Source organism: Haliotis asinina, chromosome 1 (assembly GCF_037392515.1).
Source record: "Haliotis asinina isolate JCU_RB_2024 chromosome 1, JCU_Hal_asi_v2, whole genome shotgun sequence".
Taxonomy (NCBI): domain Eukaryota; kingdom Metazoa; phylum Mollusca; class Gastropoda; order Lepetellida; family Haliotidae; genus Haliotis; species Haliotis asinina.
Genome location: NC_090280.1, coordinates 79,062,441 through 79,075,484, shown reverse-complemented (window position 1 = coordinate 79,075,484; position 13,044 = coordinate 79,062,441). Strand labels below are relative to the sequence as shown.

At 38.1% G+C, this 13,044-nt stretch overlaps 1 protein-coding gene across 4 annotated transcripts in view; it reads left to right on the top strand.

Moving 5' to 3' along the window:
• LOC137297776 (serine/threonine-protein kinase unc-51-like) overlaps positions 1 to 10,425 on the top strand; it is a 46,390-nt gene extending 35,965 nt beyond the window's left edge. For 3 of the 4 annotated variants that reach the window (XM_067829742.1, XM_067829737.1, XM_067829722.1), the window contains 9 exons: positions 530 to 655; positions 1,865 to 2,106; positions 2,517 to 2,642; positions 3,607 to 3,656; positions 4,219 to 4,337; positions 4,707 to 4,858; positions 5,088 to 5,132; positions 5,469 to 5,559; positions 6,695 to 10,425. In XM_067829742.1, coding sequence (XP_067685843.1) covers positions 530 to 655; positions 1,865 to 2,106; positions 2,517 to 2,642; positions 3,607 to 3,656; positions 4,219 to 4,337; positions 4,707 to 4,858; positions 5,088 to 5,132; positions 5,469 to 5,559; positions 6,695 to 6,771 — 1,028 coding nt within the window. In that variant the 3' untranslated portion in view covers positions 6,772 to 10,425. The remainder of the gene's footprint in view (positions 1 to 529; positions 656 to 1,864; positions 2,107 to 2,516; positions 2,643 to 3,606; positions 3,657 to 4,218; positions 4,338 to 4,706; positions 4,859 to 5,087; positions 5,133 to 5,468; positions 5,560 to 6,694) is intronic. The other variant, XM_067829729.1, reaches the window with a different exon arrangement.
• Positions 10,426 to 13,044: the final 2,619 nt, after the last annotated feature.

The following is a 13,044-nucleotide window of genomic DNA, read 5'->3' as shown; positions in this document are numbered from 1 at the left end:
TTTGAAAGGCTTGGCACCTCTTATGCTTGTGTCTACATTGAAACATCTCACCCATTGCAATAAAGAAGTTGACCATCCAAAGAACTTGGTTTACCTCACTTGGCAGTTCATAGGGATGCATGTTTAGAACTGGTCTCCAGCAACCTCTACTCTTCATGAAAGGTGACTTATGAGGTCATACTTGTTGATGTCATCGTGACCTGACAGCATGGATTGTCACTCACAATATTCGTCATTCAGTCTGTCTTGTCCACTTGATTATGTGCATACTTCTTAAAGGTGGAATGTGGATGAATGTGGTGTTAAAACCAAACAGCTGTTAAAAAGTACAGGAACATCATGCTGTCCACTATGTCACAGCATTCAAGAGTGATACAATGTCAGTCCCAGAACTCTTAGCATTTGCAAAATTGGCACTGAAAAGATTAAGTAACATATTTTTCACGTTGTTAGTAGTATTTCCTTTTCAGTTTGCTTAATGTATTACTGCTAACTTACTGAGATAACATTTATGTTTCTCATTTTGTAGCTTCTCCACCAGAGGCCCATAGGTTGGAGTACCACCGATCAGATTCCGAACCCTCATCCCTTAGTCGAGGGGGAACCAGCCTGCTCTCACAGCAGCTGCTCAAGGCTGCATTTGGTACACAGACAGGTGAGGAGAACTTGTTAATACATGAATGGATGTGCAGTGTATCCAGATGCTCTAGTATAGTTGTATGTCAGCTAGATGTGTTGGTGTCAGAATAGGTAACTCTGTGTCTGTTAGATAACATATTGTCCCAACAGGGAAATGGCTGTGATATTGGACATGGTGGGATTTATATAGAACTGCTCAAGGACACCAAGGCTGTAGCAAATGACTGAAAAAGTCCAAATTTGAATTTAAAAAATTTCCAGTTTCTCAATTTTTACAAAAATTTGAACATTAAAAATGTTGAATTTATTTTAAAATATGATAGTGTATTTTATCCAGTTTTTCTGCCAAAGATGATTAGTTTTGATACTAGGTACATCTCTTGACCTATGTTCACCATACCTAGTGAGTGTTGATAGTTGATTATGTAACCAATGGCCTGCCTGATAAGTACAGGCTGGTATAATTAACAAAGAAATGTTAGTATTGTTTAGCTCTTCACCTTGAAGCCTCACCTTTGCTGCATTTATTGGTAGAAATATGTACAGGTATACAAAGAGACATAAGTTTGCTATTATGGTTTGTTAATGTTGAAAAATGTTAATGGTGGATGTTATCTGGACAAAAGGGTTTCACTTAGGTAGATATACTGGGGATAACTGACGTTATAAACACAGCCTACTGAGAAATGCAAGATGGTGTAGTATGCATACGTACAATTGAAAAGTGAATTTCATCTTCATTACTAATTCAATTAGCCATTCTGGACCAATGCTTTTACCTTGATGTAGTGCCAAGTTTTGTGTAATGATACAGTAATAATTGAGAGTATTTTTTGACCCTACTGTTTTGACGTACTGATTATATACCTAAAACTGAAATGTGGAATTATTTCTATTTGTACTTAAGTGGAATGTTCTGGTACAGATGCGAGTGCCTTGGTTTTGTCAGCTTTAGTTATTAGTGTAGTGAGAGGTGTTGCCAGTTTATTTATAGACACTATGTTGACTAGCCCAGTGTTTAAAACGTTCACTCATCATATGGAAGATGAAGGTTTGATTTCCCACATGGGTAAAAAGTGTGAAGACCATTTCTGGAGTCTCCCGCTATGATATTGCTGGAATATTGCTAAAAGCAGTGTAAAACCCAACTCATTATTGACACTGTGTATGTCTTAAGCTGGGCTTACAGATCGTGTGCCTATAATTGTGTTTTATTGTGTTCCAGCAGCTGGTCAGATGATCACCTACAGTGGAAGGACAGGAAGCCGTGAGCGCCTCAACTCCGGGGGCAGTGACAAGACAGGATCCTTGGAGAGGGAACGTTCCTCGTCATACTTTAGAAGAAACAGCGCCTACAACATGGAGACATCGCCACCAGCATCAGGCATGTACGCCAAGTCACCACCCAATATGGAAGGGCCAATCACATTCGTTGCTCCAGAACTGTCAGAGGAAACTTTGATGGATGTGAGTAAATATGTTTTTGCCTGCATCTAATGTCATGCGTCATTTCATAGGCAATTTCTCAATAGTTATATGAATCTGTGAGGTCCGATTGCTGCCCCTTGTTTGATCTGATGCTCTTGTCTTTACTGTGGCTGAATTGTGTTTGAATGCTTGCTCATTGAAAAATAATGTGAAATAAGGGAGATAACTTTATTAAAGGGAGATAACCGCCGACCATTGGGAGTAGGGGAAACTACATATTTATGTGTAAATATTTTTTTACTGTTCACCTTTTATATTGCTAGCCTGAACTGTGCTCAGTTTTCAGTAACCTTTATTATTTTTTCTATTAACTGTTATAGTGATTTTTCATTTGTTGATATTGCAAGACCAGCTTTGATAGGTTGAATAACAATGCTGTACTTTTGCAGGAGCAGCACAATGAGATCATGGCCAAGTTAAGCTTTGTCCTGGACTTAGTAGAGTGCATCATGGAGCTAGCCCAGGCTAGAGGAGCTGCTCTCAGCACATTCAATGACTCAGTCTCATGTAAACAGGTAGGTCCTTTCAACCTCAATATCCCTTCTTGTCATCCCTGCTAGACTGTGAGACATAGAGAATACTAAACTATGTCCCGTGTAATACCATATATATAAAACGAGTGAATGGTTTGGTATCTAACTGGCTTTCCCTTGTTAGATACCAATACCATTCACAAGTTTCATAAATATGGTATTACACAGGACATAGTTTATTATATAGTTATTGTTCACCCAACATTAGCAAAATGATATCAAGCAAAAGTCCTTCTTACCTAATAAGTCAATGAGTGTGGTGACACTCAGCTTTACGCGAGTCAAGCAAGGTCTAATACTACTGTGACAGTGGGTAATAACTGTGTAAAATTATTAAACAGTGATATCTTTAATGGGTGAGTAATAAATGATCATATTCTGATAGTGGGATAGTTGTTTAAGATGCAGTGAAGTTTGTATGAAAGCTTTTGCTGGATCTACATCTGAAAAGTATAACTGTGGTAATTCCAGGTTGACTTCTATAGACAGCAACCAATGCAAGTCATAAGAAGCTATTTGTGGATTAGGTACATGTTGATGATTTGTCAATATGCCCAGTAGGGTTGCACTGATGCTCTTAGAAATCACCAGATTCTTTGATCCAGACTTCACAGGCCACATTCTTTTAGCTAATTGCAACATCAACTAACAAAGACACTTGTCACAAGAAACCCTAAAATCACTTATGGTTGTCTGGTATTGTGACTTAAATCGTAGGCCACTGTCGATGTTCATGCAGTCACTGGGACTGATGGACAAGGCTGGTTTGTTTTCATGGACACATGATACAGCGGGAAAATTGTTACTCACTTTCTTATGTTAAACATCAGGACATGACCGGATTTTTCTTAATAAAGCGTTATGGTTGAAAAATATTAAGGTAATGGTAAGTATCGAATAATATTCAATGGCAAATTTACAGTGGCTGTTCTTTTATCTTTATAAGGGTGAGAGTTTGCCAGCAGAACAGCTCCCTAGATTTACAGAAGCTCAGAGGTAAGAATAACTCATGTCATCCACGATAACTGTAGATGTTTTCAGCCCAGTTGTAGATGTACAACATATACACTCAGATTTTGGAACTCAGAGCTAAACGTAAAGTAAATCCTATGTAATACAGCTTGGCCTCAAACTGTCATTTTCAGACTTATGTTGTTATACATGGAAATACAGCAAGAAGTCAATTATGCAACTAAGGTAATAGTGATTCAAGAGATGATTTTGAAAACTGAAATTGCTGAAATAAGCACATAGTCCTCAATATTAAGCACAAGAGTCATGGTGTAACTGACTATTTCAGTTGAAAAAAATTCATTGGATCCTTGGTAGCAGAGTTTAAGAACCCACTCAACATTCAGCACAACATATAGGCAGTCTGCGACAGAATCATTTTATGTCTAGAGGTCCAAACAGCTCTTAGCACATCAGTACTATGTAATGTTATTATATTGACAATTTTGCAGACCTTAGTCGACCAAACCAAATTTTATTAGACATGGGTTTGGGGCTAGATTTTTTAGTCTGAGACTGAGAATCATGATGTGGTATGTGTTTATAGGCGCCTGGAACAGCTGGTGCTGTTTGTGAGATCCCTACACCTGCTGTCTTCAGCGCTACAGTTGTCTCGGAAGGAGATCAAGTCTGGACGTCTGCACTCCTCTAATGCCCTTAAATCAGGTAGGTAGTGTCATAGATGTCAGGTTGGAAGCAGCAAGTAGGGCTGTATAGTACTGTACTCTGTGTTTGTGAAGTTATTTAGATTATATAATCATCTGTTTTCAGGCAAGTGAAATGTTCCATATCATCATCCATGAATGTGAAACAAATATAGATTTCAGAGACATATGGTCTCACCTTGGGCAAGTGGGTTTGTTCAAGAGTGCTTCGTGCAGAAAATGGGTACCCAGTGGGATAAGTCATGGGATTTTTAAATTCCCTAGAATCTTACAGGCAAGTTTGCTTAAGAGGGGAAATGATAATTCTATCCATTTTAGCTATAAAAGAAATTATATGTTTTTAAGACATTATCTGCTAATGCTGTTTCAGTATTGAAGCAGATGAATGATTACTACCACCGGTGTGTTCTGGAGTGTCGACAGCTGCACCAGAGACTGGGGACCACGTGTAAAACCCCCCTCACCCCCCAGCTGGTGGTGGCCACTGCCGACAAACTCATCTACAACTACGCAATTGAGATGGTGAGTAGGATGGACCAAACATCAAGAGATACGAGAGATTATGGAGACTTGGTCGAAGTGCATTGGTGCACTTAAACTATCAGATCGTAGCTTTGTGACAGGTAACTTTGTAACGCAATTGTTTAATGTTTACCAGCAATGGAGCAGAGTACCTATGCTGCATAGTAATCATAAACCATTTAATCTTATGTTGAATGCAACTTGACAATTCATTGATCTGTATTTTCAGTGCCAAGGAGCTGCACTAGATGAACTCTTTGGTAATCCCAAGGAGGTGAGTGATGCTTGCATGAATTGACTGAATTGTGAAAAACAGAATTTACAATAATTATAAGCACTAATGGAGGGAAAGGTCACATTATCAGAATACTGAAACCAAAACTCAAAATGACAAATGGATTTTTTTTTGTAGCACACAAATGGCCTTCCAAGCGCACTTTATGTCTGTTCAGATATTGCTATTCTTACTTTTATTGAAAGTAACAAATTAATATTTTCCATAGCCATTTCTGTTATGGAGGTTTCTGTGTATCATATAAACGGCCATGTATCACAGAGCAACAGGGTTTATGTGTATTATGTCACCTGAGCCCCATGTATGTGCTTGCAGTGTTTCCGTCGTTACACAGTAGCCCAGATCCTTCTTCACAGTCTGGCCCAGCAGGCACCCAACACACGGGACAAGGACCTCCTCAATAAGTGTAAGTAAAGAGCTCTGGCCCCAGTGGTAATATGTGCTTCAAATCTAGCTTCATCAAGGTGTTTCTACTTTGTCTATACTACAGACATGAGAATTTTCTGCAAATCCACGGATTTCCGTGTTTTTTGGTTTCATGTTGACCATTTCTGAGATCGCTGTAAATTTGCAATATAAATGGGAGGGGGTGTAATGTCAAAAGGGAATCGCCATTCGTGAAACACGGAAGTGTTTGCTAAATGTGTGCGGAGTTTATATTTCTGACGCGGAGAGCAAACCAGCAAAACCTATGCAATGTGTTGAGTTTCTGAACCCCAGTGCTTAGTATATGGCACAATCAGTAACCTATTCTAGTGATATTGTATAAGGAGTGAATTGCCATACCTTTGCATCTGTGGTAAACAGAATTCGCGGGAAAATGGCTACCATTATCAAGCGAGGTGAAAATGAAGATCGTCTTTTCAGTGTTTTTTACAATTTGTCATTCTCATGTCTGATACTAGTCCATCATTGATTACATGTAGCCACTTCAGGATATATTAAGAGAATACTAAATGACCTTCCGTGTAATACCATTTTTATTAAACAAGTTCATAATTTAATGATCTAAAGCAAGTTTGCTACTAAATCTTTCACAAGTTTATTAAAAATGGTATTTCATGGAAGCGAGTTTAGTATTCTGTTTATTACTGTCCAACATAAATTGATAGAAATTGTGGCAACATTGATTACAGTGTGATGACTCTCAGATGTCTGTGAGTCAAGCAAGGTCTAACACCATTGTTACAAAGGTATTAGCATTGTGATGTCATAACTGTAAACCAGTATGATGTCGTATGTCTTGCAGTATTACACTACGAAAAATAGTACACTGCAGTATCTTCCACATGCGAGTAATAATCACTATTATTTACCAACCAGTTAAACAAAAGCTTGGCTGCAGAGTGAAGAGAAGTCACAAATTCTCTGACCTGTGAGTGCACAGATTAAATTACACTTAGAGAACACGTTTTAATAATTTATGACTTTGGGTGGAGGGAGGAAGGAAAAAGATGATGATTGTTCACCCATTTTGCGTATTACAGATAAGGTGTCCTCTTTTACTCAGTTGTATACCCTGTATGTATTTCTTCTTGTAGACAAAGAGTCTGTGGAGCGACGTCTGTCTAACCTACAGAGTCAAGGCGTGATGAATCCATACGATGCTTACAGTTGATCTACCGGCTTCTTCCAGGACCTCTGGACGGCTCCTCTACAGCTGACAGACCAGACTACAACCAATCGTTAATACAGAATAGGATAGTTCTTATAACAAACAGGACATAACTTCACAGCTGGAGGCGTTGTTTCAGTAACTATCTTCAGCCTGGGGATCAGTCAGTCATTGGAACATCTTCTGGTCGGTAGTTGGATGTTTGGAATTGATGAACTGATGTCAGGGTTCTCTTACCAACTGGTTATACACCTTCAAGTTACGTATACTGTAATTTCATCAGCCACTGGAAATGTAAACTAACAATTGCTACGGTAAAGTAAGGACTTGTCGAAAGACATCATCATCGCTATTATCGTCATAATCTGGTCTGAAACTTCACCTAGAGCAAACCAATTTGAGATTTTGTCAGTTGATTGACAAGGATTTGCACCTGAAGGCTTATCTCTCAGAAGAACTGTCTCTATCAGTCGTCTTGCCACTGGTTGTTAGGACAGTCAGTCCAGATTGCAGTCATTGATAACGATGTTTGTCCCTGATGTACTCAATGGACTAGAATTAGGTTAGACTTCTTTGGTGACAATGATACCTCATTTCCATTTGAGAATTTTGTTACTGAACCAAATATTTTATGGCGTATCCGATTTGCATTTGATTTACTACTGCCATATTGTTCTGAGTTGACACGGAGGTTGGAAGTGTATGTGCCAAAAACAAAAGGACACCCAGAGTTCATCGTTGGGTCACTGTTTTAGGGGATCTTTGGTGACTCTAATCCTGCAAATTTCAAATTGTATTTCTAACATACAAGACAAGTTTATTCTGAGACACATTTGTTCAAAGTGTTCTAGTCTCGTCGGGGAGCCTAGACTGCTGAAACCTTTGGACAAAAACTGTATTGATATAGTGCTTTTAAGGACCCTTACATGAAATACCTCTGATTCTAACTTTCTGATGTATGGAGATGGATTGGAAATGCATGTACTTTGGATGAATCCAAAATACCATGGAAAAGGACTTGCAACAAATCAATATAGAAGAGCAGCTACATCGTTGACATTGTTGATTTTGTACAAAAGGCGCTGGATATTCCTCTGCGAGGACGTAATGCTATGTGGATTTGTTTCGTGTTGCTTGGCTATGTGATTGACATGTTCGTATTACACCAAGAGGTGATAATACAAGGATGTGTTGTGTTGTACCAGATATGGTAACCTATTATCTGCTTCGATGGGAGTTGGTCAATTGTGATGCATGACCTTGAAATAGGGTCAATTTTGCCTGGGATGTTGCCGACAGCAGCGTTGATGCTGAAGCTGGTCACGTCCCAGTTGAGAAGTGCTGGTGTTGTATGACAGCGATACTGTGTATATGAGACAATCTAATTTAATTAACTTCTAACTGTAATTGAACTATTGGTACTTTGTTTGAGCTCTGTCGGTTCATGTGTTTGAGTTTGGTTCACAGACCTCTTTATGTAGCAAAAACAAAATGTTTTTATATGTGTGGTTATTTTAAAACAAAATTCTGACATTATATGTGCGATTTTATGATTGCCCTTTTGTAGCAAAATTCATTTTATTGTGGGCTAGAATTATTTGTCATGAGAATTTACTCATCAGTTCTTTCAAGTAGGGGCTGTTATTTTCAGTTACGGAAGCTCTTACTAGTGAAAGGAGTTGACTCATGACAAAAACACAGTTCATTTAGTATGTTTAGATATATGTAGAATTAGAAGTAGAATTCATTAGCCAGCTCATGAAGTCATGATCTACGTATGTTATTTTTTAATTTCAGTCAGAAGACAGTTTTGATACACTAGTCAGTGGATGTGCGATTCAATTCACCTAGTCTTATAGTAACGTTTTATATGACAGGACCTTGTATCATGCTTTTATCCTATTTAGATTTGTTCTACATTCAGTAAAGAACAGGCCTGTACCCTATAACCAGCTCTGTAGTTCTTCATCTATAGTGCTATCCATATCATATATATGTATGTTTAGTCATATATCAACCAGGGCCTCTATTGCTTTATAGATTACCTATAACGTGTTTGATAGAAGGGACGTCATTTAGGTTAGCTGAAGAAGTAAATGAACGTAGCATGTCATGGATGCTCATCAGTCCTTGGTTATAACACTCATGTTTATGACAAGGACTTGCATACTTGAGTTTGAATGCTGCCTTAGTTGTATTCCCATATTTGGTGCCATTCCTGACCATTCCTTTCTATAATGTATTCCAGCATTGAATCGGTTCTGATAGAATTATTTCATATTTATATAGTATGCTCACACTCAGTGTGTAAAGGTATTAAAACATAAATAACCATTTGTTTGTACATTTCTTGCAACTTGTGATGTATTTAAGTTGTAATTTATAAAATATGAAAAAAATTAGCTGTTTCTTTTATGTTGACCATGTACTTTGCTTATAGTATATTGTGATAGAAGCTGTTTTTTGTATAGAATTTACCATGCATGTCAATGTAGATAGCATATTCACATAGATTTTTTTGTTTTATTTGTACATAGACCTGTTGAAAGTGCCTGATATCCAAAGGCATCATGTTATATTAGATGTAAATAGCCGAAAGATTTTATTTCCTTTTATTATTTATTACCCCATGCTAAGAAAGCAACATCAAGTCTTGAATGTGATATATGTTGTGACAATGTGATGTGTATTCGTGGTACACATTAAGCCTACAGTTGACGTTATGTTGCATTGGACTGCAGTTTAATTTAAGACGTGCGTGTGAAAGAATGTTTTAATGCATTTAGATTTTTTAGTAAATGTGTATGTCACCCTTGTTGTTGCCACTGTATCTTGTGTCATCCCCTTATGCAATATTCACAGCCTATATATATTACTTCTCTCATGCTGAAACAGGAGAGTTCTTTGATCTTGGAATTACATCTGTATTCTCGCCATGTCTCACTCTAATCATGTCCACAACGTTTTCAAATCACCAAGATCTCTACTGATGGAGTTGTACAAATAGACCTAGCAATTAGACTTCAGGGAAGGTTGTTTGATACCTCATCACATGGATTCTGCTTCTGGGTCCCAGTCCACAAAGCATTTGTAATGTTACTACCTATCATTACTCTATACTGTATCATTGTCTTAATAATAACGTAGTGCTACGAAGTCTTTGTGAGTCAGGTCCCTGGGTCCACTTCCACAAAGAGTTTGAAATGTTATGACCTGTTGTAACCCAATGCTATATCATTGGCTTACGAATGACATAGCACTACAAACTCTATGAATTGGGTCCCAGAGTCCCGAGCCACAAAGAGTTTGTAATGTTATGACCTGGTGTAATTCAGTAGTCTATCAAAGGCTTATGGATGTTGTAGCAGTACGAATTCTTTGTGGATTGGGACCCTGGTACTCCAAGCTCATTGGAGTCTAGAGTCACTTTATCATATTGTTCCGGCAAGAGAGGCGATGCTGGCCATGGAAGCCCGAGTCAAGCATTGTTTCACTTCTTGTCCCCGTTAACTAAGCTTGGTGAACCAGCTGTTTCATTGTCATCTTAACTCTGTTAACTGTTCATATAATCAGTGTCACAATTTGTCATCAAATCAATTTTTCACTAGCATGACTATGAAGCACCATCATAACTTGAATAAATTTATTACAGATATCCTTTCTTGTTTGTATCCTATTTCTTATGAAATTCATCTTCATATATAGGAGAATGTATGGATTTATTTCAATCTCAACTGCTCTGTTAGGGTTAGATGTTGATTGTGTACAAGCTCATTTGCTTTGTAGTTTGAAGTAGAAAGCTCCCTATTGCTTTATCGGTGGTTCGTTGGAAATATGTGTGCACGTGATCATTATCATCATGCTTTATGTTCACTGCCCAAACATTAATCATAGACCACACCAGTTTCTACGTTTTCATCCTATACCAATGTATGGGCATTACTGTCATAGACCTCTGGCTAGGTGACTCTAGTAATAGACCTTGAGATTTCCACAAGTTCAATCCCTACTTTATTCTCAGAATTATGTCTATGTTCTGGGATAAATATCCAAGCGTTTTCTTGCAGCCATAACTTGTAGTTGAAAGTGATGTTGAAATTCCTGTCTCTTCATCTGAAACTCAGCTCAGAATATATCTTGCTCATGGATATTATTTGATTGGATGGCTATTCACAACATTATCCAAGTAGGCCATTCTCAAAATGAATTCTGTTTTGTCCACGAGTTGGCCAGAAAGTAAGTTAGGGATAAACATTATGGGAAGGAAAGATAACTCTTCCTATAAGATCTTGAAATTCATTAACTGAAATTTAAACCAGAATTATTTAACAAAACAAGCCAGAACTAAACTGAAAATGTTACGATGAAGACTGTTTGTGTCAGGGAGTCATACTATTGGAGTATGATAGACATGTCAAACTGAAAGAATTTGTCTATGCTTGCCGTAAGAGGCAACTAAGGGGATGTGGTAGCCAGACTGACTGACTTGGCTGACACATCATCATATCCTGATAGCACAGATAGATGCTCATGCTGTTGATCACTGGATTATCTGGTCCAGGCTCAAGTACTTCCAGACCACTGTAATATAGGTGGAATAATGCTGAGCATGGTGTAAAACTAGAATGTGGAGGAGATATACCCATGAAGTAATGACAATTAAATCTGTTGAGCTATCTTGCTTGTGCTTTTCATCATCATATAACAACTATCATAATCAAACTGATCATTGATTAAATGCTGAAAACTGTTCCCCATGTGAAGTGTTACTCACGACGACATCCTGGAAATGGCAGAATTATAATGATGAAGTGTCCAGCATATCTGACACATTTCATTAAGAAATCAAAAGTTTACATGTTCATTGTCATATTGTTTTGTACTCTTTCAAAGTGTCAGAAAAGTTCACACAATGACCAAAAAGTCTATCATTTCATAGAACTTGTTACATTTTGTTACGAATTTGAATTCAACCAAAACACTACAATTACTATGTCACTGACGGACTGAAATAGTTACATTCTAATCTACAACTAACAGCCACCATAACTGAAATACCACTGAATTTTGAGTTGTAGTTGAGATGCTTGGAGGATATTCAATGTGTTTCATACCGTTGTCAGAAAGAGATCTCAATAAAGTGTTATTTGTATTGAATCATTGATGACAAGTGACTTGTGTTCCTGTACAACCCGGTTCTGTAGATTGTTGGTATTAAGCCCCTTTTGCCTACAAATGCAATATTTGAGACAGGTGTACATGTATATAGATGGACAACTTTAAGTATTTATTTCAATAAACCAGCACTTTGAAAGGACTGAAAATGTGTTTGTTTTTTCTCAAGAAAGAATTTATATTCCAGGTCATGTATAAGCATCCTGATAGCACATTCTATACTGATTCAAAAAAGAAACTTCACAAAACGTAATTTTTAAAAACAATGAACAAATTGTCACTGATGATACATCTATGTATCTGAAATGGGATCCCTATCTTTCGACTCTAGAAAAACGTTAGCAAAACCCACTCAAACCCATCCATATATCGTGCAAATGATGTTAGTTCCAAATCAGGTTTTCTTCGTGTGATTTTCGCATCGAAGTTTTCTTCATTTGCATGTGTTTGCATCGGCCTCAAGAATTGAAAAAACACTTTTAAACCACAGTTCTAACAATGCTTTAAATGCCATGATTGTAAAATGTGCAACGTGAACATGCCGTTGGCATGTTGCAAGTGGGAAGATCAGTTATCGTACTGGGTATGACTTGCAAGGTCGTCTACAACAAACTAGCACCACTTCTGATCTCCCAAGGTCGGGTCCACGTGTGACGTCACAAGTAGAAGACCGTCGAATCGTCCTACGTCACCTATTTGACAGATTTCTGACAGCTACACAAAGATGTTTCGAGGTTGACTGTCCTCACACGACCATTCGAAATCAATTGCGGGCTGCCATCTCCATTCTTGACGCCCATATCGTGAGCCAATATTGACACCATTTCATCAACGTCAGCATCTGCTGTAGGCCCAACGTCACCTCCTATGTACCCAGTGAGACGGGAATCGAGTTGTCTTAAGCGATGAATCCAGGTTTACCCCCAGATTCGTGGACGGCAGGTATAGAGTCTGGAGATGACATCGTGAATGTTGTGTACAGGAAGTCAACAGATTTGGGGACGGAAGTTGCTTGGTGTGGGGTGCTTTCTGTTCCTGCCTTCTGGTCATCCATGGAAACCTCACAGCTGCTGCTTACCACGACCAGGTGCTCACCCTTGA